General features: G+C 40.0%; 2 protein-coding genes across 7 annotated transcripts; both read right to left on the bottom strand.

Annotated features, from left to right (window-relative positions):
* Positions 1 to 1,802: 1,802 nt before the first annotated feature.
* tagln3a (transgelin 3a) lies at positions 1,803 to 9,521 on the bottom strand. Of its 3 annotated transcripts, none has more exons than XM_046839153.1 (6): positions 9,443 to 9,521; positions 8,998 to 9,177; positions 8,051 to 8,273; positions 7,353 to 7,527; positions 4,703 to 4,805; positions 1,803 to 4,373 (listed from the first exon to the last, which is right to left on the bottom strand). In XM_046839153.1, exons 3-6 carry the CDS (start codon positions 8,228 to 8,230, stop codon positions 4,190 to 4,192), a joined length of 642 nt encoding a protein of 213 aa, XP_046695109.1. In that variant the 5' UTR covers positions 8,231 to 8,273; positions 8,998 to 9,177; positions 9,443 to 9,521; the 3' UTR covers positions 1,803 to 4,189. The 3 variants fall into 3 exon arrangements, with proteins under 3 accessions (XP_046695109.1, XP_046695106.1, XP_046695108.1); XM_046839150.1 differs by having other exon boundaries at positions 8,051 to 8,255; XM_046839152.1 differs by having other exon boundaries at positions 8,051 to 8,250.
* Positions 9,372 to 15,007, bottom strand: abhd10a (abhydrolase domain containing 10, depalmitoylase a). 4 transcript variants are annotated; one of them, XR_006924371.1, is made up of 6 exons: positions 14,685 to 15,007; positions 13,858 to 14,041; positions 13,551 to 13,662; positions 13,306 to 13,443; positions 9,649 to 12,976; positions 9,372 to 9,484 (listed from the first exon to the last, which is right to left on the bottom strand). XR_006924371.1 is itself a non-coding variant. In XM_046839149.1 (5 exons), the coding sequence occupies exons 1-5, from the start codon at positions 14,764 to 14,766 to the stop codon at positions 12,635 to 12,637; spliced, it is 858 nt and encodes a 285-aa protein (XP_046695105.1). In that variant the 5' UTR covers positions 14,767 to 15,007; the 3' UTR covers positions 9,372 to 12,634. The 4 variants fall into 4 exon arrangements, 1 of the variants encoding a protein (XP_046695105.1); XR_006924369.1 differs by having other exon boundaries at positions 9,372 to 9,982; positions 10,158 to 12,976; XR_006924370.1 differs by having other exon boundaries at positions 9,372 to 9,878; positions 10,158 to 12,976.
* Positions 15,008 to 19,036: the final 4,029 nt, after the last annotated feature.

Raw genomic sequence — 19,036 nt, 5'->3', positions numbered from 1 at the left:
CTGGAAACAGTTTTATTACATTTAAAGCATTGAAAGCTGTACAGTGAGAAGACGCAGCTCTGATACTTGCTCTCATTACTGACACACGATGCAACAGTGTTATTATTTGTATTTTTATTTGTATTTATCGCGCAGGATACGGCATCAAACACCAACTCTGTCCATATCTGTCTGGAGCAGTACTTTGGATATTGGATCATTTTCAGATTTGTTTGCTGCTGTTTTGTTTGGAAAGTCATGATTATTATTATTATTATTATTATTATTATTATTATTATTATTATTATTATTATGATTATTACCTTTAGCTAACAGCAGGGCGGCGACGTTGTGCGTCACTACCAGTGGAATAGTAATGAAGTCAATTTTATTCGTAACTGCACTTAAGTAGCTTTTTAACGTATTTGTACTTTACTGAATTATTTCCGTTTGGGGAGATTTTTACTGAAACTTCACTACATTTTAAAGTCAAATATTTTACTTTTTACTCAACTACATTTAGCGAAATCAGTCGTTTCTTTTTATTAACAAGGATAAAAATGTAACTGGTGAAACACGCAGTGAGTCACCAATCAGGATCGAGCGCACGCTCTGTTTTACACGTGTTCTGATCGGCGCTTGGTGCATCTACTGATCACCAACATACAGTTCAGCATCAGTTCAACATCAAGCAGAACATTTAGAGAGGAATCAATGATGATGAAACTCCAGACTCGCCACTACAAAGACTCTTGTGACAAAACTGATTATAGCCATAATAAATCAGTACTTTGGGTACTTCAGTACATTTGAAGGCAAATACTTTGACTGGAGTCAAATTTTACTGAGTGGATCTACTTTTACTCAAATACATAGTTTGTGTACTTCATCCAACACTGATCTCTACGGCTACAACACGAAACACTGTTTTTATTATACTGGTAGTTATTTGACACATTTCCTTTCCTTAGACTGTTCAATGTTTTCAAATTAAAAGTGAGTACAATAAATTCAGCGATCGTTGTGCGAGAAACTCGATATTTCAATTAGGAGAAGATTCAACAGGGAAAAAAAAAAATCCAGAGCAAATGTAATTACAGACGTGTGTGTGTGTGTGTGTGTGTGTGTGTTGCATGGCAAAGACTATAAAAAAAAATACTTAAAAATAAAAAATGACATTTCTTATCGGTTTTATAGACATAATCAATAAAGACTTAATATAATATATATAAACCTGCTCCTGACAGAACGTGGTGCGAGACGTCATGCTTCGCTCACCACTTCAGACACGTCCATCATCTTGACATCATAACAATCTGTTCTGGAATGTTGGGATAATAAGCGTGTTCTGGGTTCTAAGAAAGAAACCGTGACAAAGAACAAATAAATAAAGACTTTAGCGCATTCTTTAGTGATTTTGGAGGAACAGGTTTGCTGAGGGTTCCTTCAGCCAGGTTCTACGTTCTGATGCGGTTTTATTGGGAATCTAATGGTGGTTCTGCTTCTCGACTGAACTTATAGAGTTCTACTCACAAAACTAAAGAAGCCTTTCTAGTGCTAGATATAAAACCCATATACATCGGTAGCGTGTGAGCTAACACCTCAGCTCGGTCCTCACCTAACGCACGTTCTACGGTTCTCGTGCGTTAAACACGTTAGTGCGCTAGCCTGTTCGAGAAAAAAAATGAGGCTCCCAGTTTCTTGAACGTGTTTCAAATCACGACAAAAAAACTCACCTGTAGGAGAAAATTACCTCAAAACACATCATATAATCAATATATCATCATTTTACTAAACTATTTTATTTTTTTTGCTAGCTAAAGTCCTTCATTACTGTTAGCTAACTAGCAGGACAATCATATGGTAAATTTAGCTAGCTACTAGCAAAACCATATGGTAATTGTAGCTAGCTAATAGCAACATTCTGTGGTAATTTTACTGTAATACCTAGCTAAAAAAAAACAAACAAGCAAAATACTACCTTGGTAAATTAAGCTAGCTACTAACAAGACTGTGTGGTAATTGTAGCTAGCTAATAGTTGACTAATTAGCAGGAGAATTGTGGTAACTTTAACTAGCTACTAGCAAGACCATATTGTAATTGTAGCCAGCTAGCTGGGACACCCTGTGTTAATTTTACTGAACTAGCTAGTAAGAAAATCATGCATTACTGTTAGCTAACCAGCATGATAATTACAGTATGTAGTAACTTTAAATAGCTACTAGCAAGAACATTGGGTAATTGCAGTAAGTAGATTCTAATTTCACTGAACTAGCTAACAAAAAATATCTTGCATTAGTGTTAGCCAACTAGCAGGAGAATCCTGTGGTAACTTTAGCTAGTTACTAGAAAAACCAATTGTAGCTAGTTAATACTAACATCCTGTGAGCTAGCTAGCAAAAACATCATGCATTAGAGTTCAATATCTAGGAGAATCCTGTGGGTATTTTAGTAGCTTAGTTGCAAGAAAATCTTGCATTTATGTTAATCTACATCTACTTTATGTTAATCTTATGTTACTACATAAGCTATTTTGAGGTGCATCATGACATCATTCTGACATCGTTAAAACCCAAAAATGACAATCTTCACCTTAAAGGTCTGACAGTGCAACAGCTTCTTATGGCTTCTATTCAGGAATGAAGGAACACGTGAAAACCACAGTTTACACACCACGTGGTCACGTTATTGTCTAGTGGCGAATCAAAATGCGAAAAAATAAAATATCCTGAGGCCACACAATGCTGTCAGAGTGGTCAGGGAATGATGAAGTCCTAGCCTTAAGTAGCACAGGTTGAGGCCACGTATGGCGATTGTGATTAGTTTAGCCAGCTGGCAGCAAATATCTTAATTTATTGTAGCTAGCAAAGTGCAAAGTCACGTAGTACCGTCAGTTAGCTAATAGTAACATTGTGGGGTAAATTTAGATAGCTAGCATTAAATTATTTGCAATAAGTTTAGCTAGAACGGCAAGGTGGAACCTTTATACAAATAATAGTAAATACTTGTGGCTAATTTGGCTGGCTCACAATAGCAATGTAGCTAGTAGTAATTATGTGAGGTAAATTTTGATAGCTAGCAGTACATATTTGTATCTAGCAGTTTCCTGTGGAATCATTTGACAGCTAATCATAACCACTACTGTGCTGAATCAGTTTATGAGGCAATAAGTTAATAGTTTTAGTGTTATTATAATTGTTTTATAACAATCTTTAGTTAGTTAATAGTAACTACTTGGGGCTAACTGTGCTAGTTGAAAATATTTAGCTAGCTACATACTGTGGTTCTTTTAGACACCTAAGAACTTCCCTACTTGTGGGAATTTTAGCTTGTTGGCAGCTAATTCAGCCAATTAGCACAAGGCGGTGGTAGCTTTAGATAGCACATTGTCGATTAGCATATAATAACTTTAGCTAGTGTGTAGTAACCTTGCCCATTTTTTTTTAGCTTTAGCTACTTAACCACAAACTCCTGTGAAACTTGAGTTTTATAAAAGCTTTAGGAGTTTTGTTTCTCAAACACAAAGGAATGCTTTTCACTTGGCAAATCGTTAGCATGAAGCTGTTCCCCGTTTCTTGGAGAAATTTTTTAGCGAATTCCAGATCAGCACTCCAACTGTGCTGTTTTTATTTATTAGTAACTACGGTACACATTGCTAGCCTAAGGGCTTTCTGTGAGCTAAAGTAAATTTGATTTGTCTGCAGGTTTCATTCCCCTGAGCTGGTGGTAAAAATGGTGTAGATGTTAAACGATGAGGTCGATTTCGAACCAGACGCGTCGCTACACGTTTTTTTCCCCCCACTCGTATTTCATCTCTTTTCTGTGGTAAACTAGAATTTATCTTTGATTTGTCCACATGCGCCTTAAAATGTTTTTTTTTTCTTTTTAATATTTATTGCTAACAAAATCTGCATTATCCTTTGAAGACTTAAAAACCAGGACAATCTTTTGCGTTATTTGAACTAAAGGAGTTTAACTGATTAGCGAGCTACACCTATTAGCTAAACAACTGCGTAAAATAGCGATATTGATGTGGTGTTTTTTTGGTCGCTGTAGGTGCAGAGGGTTTGTGTGAGACTGGTTACGTGTTTGAATAAATATTTGGCGAGTGTGAACAGGAAGCTGAGAAGAAGAAACTGAACAGAATGTGAAAAGGAAGAGCTCTGGATCTGATGTGCGGTTTCCGGGTTGTACGACTGCAAGGCGGGTTTAGGGGGAACTCGGTTCTCCATTGCGCCGCGGCGAGTCGTAGCGCATGATCTGTCGCGGCGTTCCGTACCCCGTCATACCCGACTGAGACGCACCACGGTTGCTGCCCATCTGCAGACCGATCAGAGAACGACCCTGACGTAGCTGCTCCTCTGAGAACTCCCTCCTGTGGCCTTTAGCTTTCCTACACACACACACACACACACACACACACACACACTAGTTACACACATTTCATAACATTTCATTGCATCAGTTGTATTTTTTTTCATTGCATCATTGTATTTTTACATCCCACTCTGTTCCTTACACACCGCAGCATTGCATTATGGGAATCTCTGCATGGATCAGTTGCGCTCCTGCAATGCGTTGTGGGATTTAACTTTAATTCGCATGCATTTACTTTAAATCTCAAATCTATTTTACTCCGTTATTCGGTTGCACGTTTACATCTCAGATGCCAGACACCTGTCAGGAGGTCTACAGTATAAGGCACTGCATTATGGGTAACACCTGCGGAACCAGTCCTTGTTGCCATGGTAATGACCGTCGTCTTTGGTAAGAGCCTCGCTTCCCAGAGCCATGAGTGTCCTCTGGACAGCAGCCATGTCCTTCCCTGTGACACACACACACACACACACACACACACACACACACACCAGATGATATCATCGCACACATACTGTGTGTAAGGGCTGTGTGTAAGAATAAAGCTTCTAATTGGAGGAGGACCTTCTGCCGATTTCAACTGCTTCAGCTCCAAAAAACTCCATATGTTTTGGCACCCTCAATCTCCATGCATAAAAATCAGATGGATAAAAATAAGTGAATGAACAAACTAATTTTATTTATGTATGATACGTGTGTGTGTGTGTGTGTGTGTGTGTGTGTGTGTGTGTGTGTGTGTGTGTGTGTAGAAGGGTTGCTGATTCGAGCAGATCAGGGCAGCAAAATGTTATTTTGGGGATGAAAAAGTCCAGGAGTTCAGCACACTAAGGACAAAATCAAGGGTAGGAATGGAGGAGTCTGGATAAGAAACCTAGGAAATATTTATATTAATTGTTAAAGCTAACACATGCTACCTTCTGAAGTGTTTTATCATTTGAGATCTGTTACTGAAGTTGATAAAGGATGATGCAGAAACTGCAGAAACAAAATCACCCAAAGCTAAATGCATGTATTTAACCTCCACATGTGTCTCTTGGTCATGTGATTGTTAGCATAGAGGCTATTAAGTCAACATCCTCCTGGCTAATTAACCAGTGTGCTAACAACAAATGTGCCCTGGAGGAATAGAGGAACGGAGGACGCATTCGCGTACAAAGCACCAGTTGGTATGTGTTGGTTAGTGGTGCTCACAGCCCCACCTGCAGAAACCTGTTAACAAGAGAAACACCCAGAAAAGTCCTAGACCAATCAAAACTGAAGGGAAACCACCATCTCCACCATCTTCTTCTCATTGCAGCCCTCATGAGCCAGGTCTAACCCTGTCCCTGAATGTTCTAGTGAATTTCTACATGGACATGGTGCATAACATCCCCAGTTCAAATCCCAGCTTTTTGCTTTAACATCATGTAAAGATTACGCACACAAGAGAGAAATGTTCCATAAGACATGAGTCAGGTACGAGATTCTATGATGCGACTCTGGGTTGAGAGGTCACCGCTTCAAATCCCAGACAGGTCTCTAGGATATGAGTGAGGTTCAGGTTTGGTCTGCAACAGGACGTGTGGAAAGGCTTCTTATGGAGCTTCAAGATCCTTTCCGTTAAGTCGCTTCACCCACACGGTCTCTCACGACCCTGTGAGCACCAACTCACGATCTAAAGCACAGGGACACACTGGATTCAAACCAGCAACCTCTGAGTACAGGGGCAAAGCTTCTACCATTAATCCATCAAGAGTCAGGGATCATATGACCTTTGTCCTTTCAAATGTCCACCATAAAGAATACATCAAAAATAAATAAAAAAGAGGGAGAGAGCAATTGAAAGTGAATTTGTGGAAAAAAAAGATTCTGAGCTGAAACACTATACAGCTTGACTTAGATGTAGGTTTAAGGTCATTAGCTTGATGAAAAAGTCTCCTCTTGGCTAAGTATTAACCTCCTGGCAGAGGTGAGTAAAAGAAGTCTTGGGTCTGCAGAATTCATGATGTAATTAATCTTTCCAAAAGCCACAGAACAGAATTTACACTGCAGTAGCGCATGCATTAGTTTATATACAGTATAATGAATTACATTTACGTTACTTTAATTACGTTTTTATTTTTTTGTACTTCTACTTTTTAAAGTAGTTTTTAAAATCTGTAATTTTGCACTTAACTACATTCTAAATCATAAGCGCAAGTGAGAAATTAATTAAAATAATGCAATAAAAAAATGTTAATAAATATAAAAATCACCCCCCGGAAACTACTGCACCGACTGACTGATGGCGGAGAAAAAAAAAAGCTTTAAACTCACAGGAAGAAAAGGTGCAGACGGACAGACGCAGACAATCTGCATTTCTCTCATCATAAATGAAATTATAACAGGAGATTATTTTTGCTGTGAAAGTGAAAAACTCAGACGTGTGGACTGTAGTGTGGGTTTGTTGTTATTGCACTTTAATTTGTAAAAAGTTTTACTTTAATTAAAAACAACTAGTTTAAGTTTGATGTCTCCTTGTCCTTTCTGAACTACACCGGAATCCCTGGAGAAGATTTTAAATGAGTTGCTTTTACTTGAGTTGATTTTTAAACCTATACATTTACTTGTACTTCAGTAAAATTTCATTGAAGTAACAGTCACTTTGACTTGAGTAGAATATTTGTATATATAGAAAATGATATAAATGCGTATCTACATGAAGAGAAAAATAATGCCGTGGTTTTGCTTTTTTCCCCTCTTTACGCCGCATGTATACTCTAAAGAGGAATTCATTTTATTATTCATCCATCAAATGAAACCGCCGACACGAATCAAATTCTCCTGATGGACTGAAACTTGAAACTCCTGCCTCGTGCTTGACCTCACCGTCTAGATCTCCTAAAGACCACAACTACATTGTGATCTACAGTAGCAGGGAAGCTGATTTAGTTCTGTTACAGGAGCAGAAGAGTGTGAGGATTATTACAGTGAACATCACGACTTGTGTGTGTCTCTCTGTGTGTGTGTGTGGTACCTTCCCACAGGTCAACAGTCTGGAAAATGTCTCCTCGGGTCACACCATAAGCTTCTGCAGCCTGCGTGAACTGAGAGATTTTCTCCATCTGCTTGAAGGCCATCTTGGTTTCAGGAATCTTCTTTATGGGCTGCAGGTCGCTGGGGTAGAGGCTGTTAATAAGCCGGCAGAGAATCTGCAGAAACGGAGACATCAGCGCTCGTGAAAACAAATCAACATTTGGGGAAAAAATGGCTTCTTCCCAAATCACTAATACACTCACTATACAGCCAAGACCTGTGAACATCAGATACAATTTTGTGCCTCCAACTTTGTGTTAACAGTTTGGGGAAGAACTACAAATAGCTGGAAAATTCAGAAGTCCCAACACAAAAGGATATAGGAATAAGAAGAAAAAAAACAAAATGAATATAATGTATGATTGAATATATAATTTATATTACTGCTTTATAAATAGAAAATAGTTTCATTAAATCAAACTGAATGTTTGTATAACAGCCGCATATTTAAGTCTTATTAATCAGCATACCACTGGAAGCCTGCACACACACACACACACACACACACACACACACACACACACACACACACACACACACACACACACACACACACACACACGTGACTCATCAGTTGTGTGAAAAGAAAAAAAAAAAAACAAAACACTGCCATAACTGCTTGAGGTTCCTCTCCCTCACCGTGCCATCCATGAGCCAGTTTTGGAAGTTCTGCTTGCCAGGTTGTGGGCGCTGCAGGTCGTCTCCACACTGAGCCACGATCCAGTCCACGATTCGAGCCTCAAGCTCCGTGTCGTACTTCTGCTCGATCTTCTCCTGCACCTCACGGCTCAGGCCATAACTCGGCCCTCGGTTCGCCATCAGCTCTTAGTCTCAGTGATCTGCTCTACAGACACAAGGAGGACTGCTGAGTGGGATTTAAAAACACAGGAATGCACACACACACACACACACACACACACACACACACACACACACACACACACACACACACACACACACACACACACACACACACACACACACACACAGAGAGGAAGCCACGGCAGTGCACACACATGCACAAAGACACACAGGCAGACTGTTTTAACGCATTTTCTGTGTGTGTAGTAAACGTGTGTGTGTGTGTGTGTGTGTGTGTTTTCTTCTATCCGTTGTTGATGTTGCACCGTTTCACGTTTCATAATTAGTGATGCTCCGTATGGTGTCCAGCGCGCGCGCGCGCCTCCACACCACATAACACTTTTGATCTTTTAATAAAAAAGGCGCGAGAGCTCGTTTCATGGTAATTAACCGATAAACAAACATACGCACACACGCGCGTGCACACACACACACACATGTCGCATGACGCATAAATCTCTCGTCGCGAAATAAAACAACCGTAACGCACCAGGGGCACGCGCGCAAACATCAAAGGGGATGCAGAATTCCGCATAATTTACAGATTAATAACTAAATAAGATTTTAGAGAGAGAGAGAGAGAGAGAGAGAGAGAGAGAGAGAGAGAGAGTGGATGGATGGGTGAGAGAGAGAGATGAGAAAAGGATGAGAGGGATGGACGAGAGAGGAATGGATGGATGAATAGATGAAAGGGATGAGAGAGACAGATGGATGTGTGCACTCACCCTGCTCTCCGCTCCGTCTCTGTCTCCGTCTCTCGGCGTTGGGAGGAGTCGGAAATCTCCATCACCGAGTCACTGAGTCGACAAACGCGTTTGACCGAACCGACACATTGCAGGTGATTCCTTTGATTCAGTACTGAGCTGCTGTAAACTGCACAGCTGGAAGTGGGTGTGGTTTGGATTCTACACAAATCAGTAGCCTTTATTTAACCTTTGGTTAAAAAGGTATTAAAAATAAAAAAGGAACCGACTACGCCACCTGGGTTATTTATTCACCCAGGAAAATAGATTGAACCCAAAAGAATAATTAAACCAAAGAAAGTTACAAAAATATGAAGGACCCTGCTGGTTCGGATGGGATTAAAGACAGACGTGACTTTACACAAATAGTACAAATTTATTAAACAAAAGAATGCTTAAATATTTTAAAATACCATTTACAGCTTACCAGTTATTTACCCACAACCAGAGAGACTAGATTACATCCTCTCTGTAACAGAAGGGACAGAGCACACCGCAAATCAGTGCATAATTCTTAAAAACAAGAATAAACCAAAAATAAACCCAAAACACACAATCTCCCCTTCTGTTTAAGTCTCAAAAATCACAGCTCAGATAGTTACACGTGGAAATAGTTATGTAAATGGTACTTACACTTATACACATGTTAAAAAGAGAAAAACAATTAACTCCCGATTAATATTTAAAAAGCGTCCAAGCGGCTCACGGAGCAAAAATACCAAGCGTGTTAATTTAATACACCTGCACAGGAGATACATATCCAAGTCCTTACTCAAACATAGCACAGAACCGCTGCGCAGGATAATCTTTTAAAACACTCAGTAATCCAGCGGTTTACAGCTGCGACGTCCGCTTGGTCCAACCTGTAACCCAACAAGCTAATTCAGGGTTTATGAATCAGTGTGTACAAGCATATACAAAACATACGAAACAGCAGGAAACAGCAGCTAGCGCTCTTTGGCCGCACCTAAAAAAAAAAAAAAACAAACAAAACATTTCAAACAGTTTCCCCCTTTCCCCAAAATAACCCACAATAGGGGTTAAACTATTATCACTATATGATACCGCGTTCATGCACATCTACCTACAAACACACATTCAGACCATGATTAGCAACTAATAAAATAAAACAAGCGACTCACCAGGGGAGAGCAACAGGAGAGTAGAAGAATAAAAATACCTTTTCTAGCCACCCAGCCTACTAGCAAGAAAGGAATCAAAGCGTCCCACTCAACTGTGCTTTTTATAAAGCCACAAACACGCCGACATAATCACGTGGCACAGGTGTGCTCAATGTCAAAGCGCAACTCCACAGCAGGGGGCGTGTCTTCAGATTTAAAATGCACCCATTATTTATGCAAGTCTATTTGTCTTCATTTTAAAGACGTTCAACCGGTCACATTTACATCAATCAATCAATCAATCAATCAATCAATCAATCAGTCTATCTATCTATCTATCTATCTATCTATCTATCTATCTATCTATCCATCCGTGTGTCTTTTAAAATTTTAATGTTATATTTTATGAATTGATTCATTCAATTCATTTAAATGAGTCTTTAAAAAGAGCCATTTTGTTTGGGAGTCGATTCACTATTACAGAAGGGAAACTTGGGCAACATGCTTCAGTAAAATAAGGCAAATCTGCCCCCACACCCCCCCCATAGGGAGGCCGGGAGGGGCATGTGGAAAGCCAAATGGATCAAAAAAGACACATTTCTGATTCTAATTCATATACACACACACAAGACATCACTACATGTGCGTTCTACTAAAATCTACAATAAAACAAATCCTTTGGACGAATGAGATCATCTTGTCCTGCTTAAATTCTTTCAGGTAACAAGGCTTAGTTTCTGGTTTGTCTAGCAATTCCACCCCTGAACAGTAGAGGGCATAAACAGCCTCCTCAATTTTTTCACTTTCACTATGGGGTAAAACCAGAGACTCCACACAGCAGGGTGCAGGCAGATGATAAATATTATTATGTTCCTGTTCAAAAATGCTTCCTCACCCAAAAGTCAGAAGATCTCCTCCATAACCACTGATGTTGTCTGATGAGTTTCTGCAGTTCTGCTCTAAGCATGTAAACACACAGCAGCTCCACTGTCAGGCCCAGAATCAGATGAGTGATCATTACTGAGTCATCTATCAGTGTCCGATCTGTCTAATCCATCTGATTTATCACTATCTGCTGGTGATGGAGTCGAAAGGTGCTTGTGCGTTCCTCAGCATTTCCATGTACATCATGTAGTTCACAGAAACAGGAACAAAGAATAAAGAGAACAAAGTTCAACATTGAAAGGAACCTGCTCACAGCTGGAGAAAACTTCTCCAGGAAGGTTCCTCTGTAGGGTAGAAGTGCAGGTGATGTTCCTCTGAAATCATAAATTGGTGTTTTAGAGATTTGGGGCTTTAAAGACCAAATAATGCATTTGTCTTTGTCTTGCTTTCTTGAAAACACGATTGAAGTTTACGGATATCATTAGTGATTTCATTCGGAAATCCAGAATTCATTCAGGGTGGTGGTTTTATGACTTTTTTTGGAGGTGTTTAAAGAACTTGTGGCCTTCACTGCTGCTACAAAACACATTTAGATCTTCATAGTGTTCGTAATAAAACACTCTTGAGAAAGTCTTTTCATTGTGCTCGGTCTCTACTGGATGAGGTGTGTTTAGATTGGAGCAGTGGGTGTGGCCAAGTGATTAAAATAAAAAGCTACACATTACTTTTCACAACTCAATTGATTCCTCCAGAAGTGGGCGGGACTAAAACACGAGCCGCTCACGTGACTATCATTAATATAGTATAAACGCTATAAACGTGTTAACCTGCATAAGGAAATTCACTCAGACTAACAAAGTACACAAAGTTGCTCCTGTCTTTATCACCTGACTATATAGTGACATGCTGTTGAGGACACACACACACACACACACACACACACACACACAATATAATAAATATTTCTGCCTTGAAAAAACAACACAAGATACTAAATATATAAAAAATTAAGTGTATTCAGGGTTTTCAGGTGTTTAATGCAATATATATAAATGAAAAATAATTTCATATTTTTTACACACACACACACACACACACACACACACACACACACACACACACACACACACACACATTGAGTCGCGATGGAGAGTATGTAGCTAGCATTAACTAGCTAGTTTTTTCTCTACATGTGCAAGGTCTGAGAGTTCACAGGTCAAAGGTCACCTGTATAAAGTCGAAGTAAAGTGAAAGTGACGGCCACCAAACGTTGCGTTGCGTTGCGTTACTTAGTCTAGTTGTATATTTGTAGCTAGCTAACGAATACTGCAGTAGAAAGTGATAATGTTTAGTAGGTAATTAATGCTCAGGTTTATAACGGATAAATATTCATGAGCGGTGGGTTTACAAACGACACGTGTGAAATAAAACGACACCAACGTGTTTGCTAAAGAAAAAACAGAATCATTATTTTCTGAAAAAACGAGACGGATTTTCAAAGCTAGCTACTGAACATGACACGAAAAATTCCCTCCAATCAAGACCTTGCTGAGCACTGATTGGTTCAGATTGGACTCGGTTTGTTGCAGCGCTGAAGCCCCCCCCGGCAAGTTTCATCCCAGCGTGGTGAGCTTGTCGATGAGGTCGTCCAGGGTGTAGACGATGAGTTTGATGTCGTCTTTGTTTGACATGCGATGGCAGCCTTGTTTGCGCAAGGCGACGTCGACGTCGCTGCTGAGGACGCGCTCGGCCACCTGCATGGACACGTGCCAGGGGACGTCGGCGTCCTGGAGGCAGTGGATGAGACGCACGGGGCAGGACACGGGGATGGGGCACTGCAGCACGCAGTGAGACTCCGCCTCCCGCAGGAAGTCCACACTCAGTCTGTATGAACCGTCCTCGCTGTAGCGGCTGGGAAATGACCAGAACCCACACTCCTGGATCTCCGTCTTCTTCTGCAGAGTACACGTCAATGTTACACGTGATCTGTTTATGCAGAAGCCGAATTCTGTACGGAGACGGAGCGATCTCATGCTGCCTTCTGCCGTTTCTGTGATTTTATGAGTTTAAACACCATGTTTCATTTATAGTTTGCCACTACTGTATTTGTAGCTACCAGATTTATACCTTTAGTATTTCCAGCCACTGTATTTGTAGCTACCATATTTGCTGCTTCTTTATTTTGTAGCAACCAGATTTGTTGTTATTACAATAATAGCTTCATGATTTCTAGACACTGTATCTGTAGCTACTGTATTCGCTGCCACTGCAAATCCGTTCTCACCTGAATAGGAAGCTCGTTGTATGCGGTGACAAAATGATCTGCAGCTGTGGAAATGCCCACCAGGGCGGCGACCTTCTGCGGTCTCGCCAGAGCTGCAAGCAGCATAAGCCAACCGCCTAGACTGCAGCCGACCAAAATCTACAGCCGCAAGAACGCAAGGAGACGAAGAGAAGTGAGAAAAACAAGGATTTCACTGTGACTTCCTGTGTTATATATAAAACCAGTGACCTCACTTCCTGTCCTACCTGTGGTCCTTCCACCAACTCATCCAGCACGTACAGGACATCCTTTTTCCATGTGCCGACATTGTAGTCCGTTATTTTTCCCTCTGATGCTCCGCAGCCGGAATAATCAAACCTGAAACGTGTTAAAAAACGAAAGTCAGATGAGAACAGGAAGTCATCGTTCCCTGGTCCTGTTACCGATAAACTGCTGTGGTGTAAAATTCCGTTTGAAAGTAGTGAAGAACCTCTTTTGCTGACACTGGAGACTCCTTCCACACAATATGAAGTAGATGTATAGGAAGCTGAAGCGACGCTGTAGGAGAGTTACCTGAGGTACGAGTGACCCAGAGATCTACAGAACTCCTCCAGAGCTTCAGCTTTCTGGCCGTTCATGTTGGAGGCAAAGCCGGGGAGGAAGACGACTCCTGGGTTTTTCCCGTTCAGCTTCCTGTAGGCGAGGGTGGGGAGGTCGGGACGTGCGGCATACTGGACCGTACTTTTATATCGGTCTCCTAAACACAACAATACGCCAAATAAGTGTGTGACATTCTCCATACTAGACTAATAATAATACTTCTACTACTACTACTACTAATAATAATAATAATAATAATAAACTATCCAAAATAAAAACCTGTTTACATGCAAACAGTATGACTGCAAAACATATTTAAAAAAATATATATTATTAAATTTAAAATTATTAACTAACATAACAACAATTATTGCTAGTATATGTAATTATTAAATTAAATGTGAATTATTCAATATGATTTAATTTTCACACGTTTAAACACTAATAGTATGCAGAATTCCATCATATAAAGTAGTAACTGCCAAGAAATCATTTAAATATATTTTGTGAGAACATTCTGCACAAACACCTGCTTTTTTTTTTTTATAATTTATTCATTTATAATTAAACAAAACATCGACACTTTTACCGAATCAAAGCTGAACTGTTCCTTTAAGATCAGCATCTCGAAACTATCGGATCAAACGTATCGCGATACCGATATCACATTCGAACCGCGCGACCCCACAGGTCACCATGGCGACGCCACCTACACCACGCGACCCGTCCGAGCAAAGGATCAAAGCGCCGCCATGGCTTTGAGATAATAATATGAGGACTGTACAGGACTAAACACTGACCTGAGAACTGAGACATGACGGGTAAAGTTCTGCTGTGCACGCGGCGGAGTTTATTATAATTCCTGAACACCACAGAGGCCATAATCACATCATTAACCACCTCTGCGGAAGAGTTTATAAAGGACAAGGTGGTCTTAGTGGTCTTCTTATTTATGGTGTTCTTCTTCTTGGTCTTCTTAATGGTGTACTGCTTCTATTTGGTCTTCTTCTTCTGTTTTTCTTCTTCTGTTTTTCTTCTTCTTCTTCTCTTTTTTTTCTTTTTTCTTCTTCTTCTTCTGTGGTTTATTGCTGCTTCTCTTCTGGACGCTTTTATGGATGAGAAGAAGATGAGATCAACACCGCCCCCTACAGCTCTTCCTGATAAACACCCAAATCAGGCCAGCAGTTTGTATCACCTTAAACACAGTAGCTCGGCTTAAACACAGGTGTATCACCAATTACAACCATTAGATAAAATTAAAAACCTGTCCATGTAATGCAGAAAAACATAACTCTTTAGAATTCATCTGCAAAATGAGCAAACGCCAAATTTCTAAAATCATCTAAAGGTGCTTTTATATTTGTCACATGTACATTATAGGACTGTGGTGAGACCTGAGATGTTGTATGGATTAGAGACAGTGGCATTGAGTAAAAACAGGAGGTGGAGCTGGAGGTAGCAGAGCTGAAGATGTTGAGATGTTTGTTGGGAGTGATGACGATGGACAGGATTAGAAATGAGTTTATTAGAGGGACAGCGCATGTAGGACGTTTTGGAGACAAGGTGAGGGCCGTGAGATTGAGATGGTTTGGACATGTGCAGAGGAGGGACATGGGGTATATCAGTAGGAGAATGCTGAGGATGGAGACACCAGGAAGGAGGAAAAGAGATTACATCTGCCTCTTTCACACCAACTACCTGTTGGGGGTGGGGGGCAGCTGATCCGCTGTGGAGACCCCTAATGGGAGCAGCAGAAAGAAGAAGAAGTAGAGCACAATGAAATAAACTGTAAATATATATATATATATATATATATATATATATATATATATATATATATATATATATGTAAATATTTCCCAGTGATGTTAGGAAGCTGTAGTCAGCTGTAATACAACACACCTGGAGCACATAGGGTTAAGGCCCTTGCTCAAGGACCCCGAGTGGCAGCTTTGAACCCCCCACAGGGGTTTGAACCCCCGACCTTACAATTAGCACTGAGCTTCCACCTCCCCAGGTTTTCAGTAATCTGGGGTCAGAATGCAGGTCAGCCACAATAGGGTTGAGTGCCTTGTTTAAGAGCCCAACAGTGGGGATGGGGCTTGAACCAGCAACCTTCTGATCAGTAACCCAGAGCCTTAAACACTGATACACTGATACACCTTCACTGCCTGAAGCTGTTTGTACAGTGAACTACTCAATGAATTTCCTGAATCACAGTCATATTTGAAGAGTTTGTGTACTATATCTTTGCCAAAATTATAGTTAAAGTCGGTACCAATGAGCCGGAGTCCAGGGGGAATTGCATGGTGTTGAAGTATGGAATGGTAGCCATGATGGTTTAGGATTAATCTCATAATTTACCCTTCATGTATATAATGAATTAGCATGTTTTCCAGATATAAACAGGAACTTGTGAGGAAGAATGTGACACAGTTGCATGGATTTCATCCAAAACCTAGTGATATTGCATAGGGTCAGATTTATTTACCAAAAAGAAACATGTACCTGTTTCTCAAAAGCCATAAAGACCAGGTGTTTCCACACTTTTCACAGGCTCTGTAGATACACTGAGATACAGCTACAGGACCCATGAACGTTGCACACCTGTAATTCGTTTTCTCGGTCAGCAGGTGGCGCTGCAGGCCAAGAGTCAATCCTGTGACACTACGATTTATTGTAATATAAATGACAGGATCTTCTGCATGGGAGACAAACCGAGGTCAGATGATCTTCAGGTCACTGATTTAATTTACACCATTCTGATTGGGTGTGGTTTAGTGAAATAAAGAGCTACATGTGGAATTTGTGTTGCCGTTGTTGTTGTTGTTGTTGTTGTTGTTGTTCTTGTTGTTGTTGTTTTGTTCTAACTTTCTTGTTTTCATATTAAAATTTTTGTAGATGAAACGAGTTAGTAAATGAATTTATTTTTGGTTGTGTGTGTGTGTGTGTGTGTGTGTGTGTGTGTGTGTGTGTGTGTGTGTGTGTGTAGTTACCTGTAGGTGGCGCTACCCCTCTATTTGTTTCAATAGAGGGCACAAAACTTGATGATGATGATGATGATGATGATGATGAGTCTGGTATGTCTGATATTTAATCACAGAAACATTAGTGTGGTCCTCAGACATGGCACATTACATGTTTTAGACACTGTGTGTGTGTGTGTGTGTGTGTGTGTGTGTGTGTGTATATGTGTGTGTGTGTGTGTGTGTGTGTGTGTGTGTGTGTGTGTGTGTGTGTGTGTTAAAATAATAATATCTCCTTGTGGGAAAATACAATGCAGATTATAATGGAAGAAGAGAAGAGAATTAAATTAAAAATAAATTACAGATAAAATAGAAATGAATAAACAAAGACCAGGAAAGTAAACTGAGACACAACACAACACACACCAATACAAACACAACACAACACAATACAGCATTGTACTCTGGATCAGAAGGTAGAAGGTTTAAATCCCAGCACCACTAAGCTGCCACAGATGGGCCCTTGAGCAAGGCCCCTGGCACTCACCTGCTCAGGTGGAAGTCGCCCTAATAAGGCTGTCTGCCAAATGCCATGAATTTAAATGTAACACAACACAAACCAATGAAACACAACACAACACAACACAAACCAATGCAACATTTCTTAACTGAAACATTTACCACTGTAAACAAATCCCACATAAATGTGAGTTTATTATATTATAGTACCGATTCAGATCAGATAAAACGAGATTAGACGAGACAGATGAAGATAAAATAAGACACTATAAGAGAAAACAGAATGAGGCATCAGGATTTTAATTAAACTAATATAAAAAATACACTTAAAATCTAAAGCAAAATAAAATGCAGAAAATGTATATTTCAATATTAATGAACAGCTCCTGGTTATGACAGGCCTGTAAAGAGAGAGAGAGAGAGAGAGAGAGAGAGGGGACAGAGGTCTCACACCTCGACACTAAACTAGGAATAATGAATGCAGCGGCTGAAAAGAGGCCATGACAGTTTGGGCATCTCTGCAGCTCATGACTAATTCCCATAGTGAAAAGTGACGGAGGCCTATTTACCAGCAGCCAAGCGCACGTGATCACTTCAGAAAGACTTCAATGGCACCGAGGGTTCAGAGGTGATACGAATTGTTTAACTGTGTTCAAAAATCAATCGAGGAGGGAATTCAGGAGGAACACGACTCAAACACCGGTGGCCGCAGAGCTCTGCCCAGGAGATCGACCTGCCTCTTTCCCAACCCTATCGAGAGAAACCCATCACTCCTCCAGATCATCACACTGCAGGTGCTGAGGATCATCTCTCTCTCTCTCTCTCTCTCTCTCTCTCTCTCTCTCTCTCTCTCTCTCTCTCTCTCTCTCTCTCTCTCTCTCTCTCTCTCTCTCTCTCTCTCTCTCTCTCTCTCTCTCTCTCTCTCTGTCTCTCTCTCTCTCTCTCTCTCTCTGTCTCTCTCTCTCTCTCTCTCTCTGTCTCTCTCTCTCTCTCTCTCTCTCTCTCTGTCTCTCTCTCTCTCTCTCTCTCTCTCTCTCTCTCTCTCTCTCTCTCTCTTTCTGTCTCTCTCTCTCTATCTCTCACTTTCATTCTTTCTTTCTCCATGCTAAATCAAAATGCTGGCTATATTTCCCAACATTAGTGATTCTGAAATTATTTTATGAGCTGTGATTTTAGCATCCTGAATAATTATCAAGGGTCAAACCTGCATATATATGTATATATGTATATAAAAGGAAAAGAAATTCATAAAATAAAACAATAAAAATCCAGGATATAATATAGGCATTTCTTTTTATACAACTAGGAATTTATCTCTGGACTACATCAACATATTTGCCTTTTATGCCAGGATAAAATAAATATATTTATAGCTCAAATACATTTTCCAGGATATAATTTTTTAGGTAATAACCCAGGATAGATAAAGACATATTTAAAAAATAAAATAAAATTAGTCCCAGGCATATTTTTACAACTAAATTCTAATAATTAAGGTTTGCTAGATTTATAGAACTTTGTATTTATTACAGTTGCATATTTATGTTATATGGCAATGGTATCAGCATAAATATGGTATTTATGCATTAAATATAAAAACAAGGCCACCTGCATGTCCGTGACATGTGATGATTTTACATCATGCAATGTTTCATAAGTGGCGCTCA

Source organism: Silurus meridionalis, chromosome 25, assembly GCF_014805685.1.
Source record: "Silurus meridionalis isolate SWU-2019-XX chromosome 25, ASM1480568v1, whole genome shotgun sequence".
In the NCBI taxonomy this organism is placed as follows: domain Eukaryota; kingdom Metazoa; phylum Chordata; class Actinopteri; order Siluriformes; family Siluridae; genus Silurus; species Silurus meridionalis.
The sequence above is the reverse complement of the archived record's forward strand: the minus strand, read 5'-3'. Positions and strand labels throughout refer to the sequence as shown.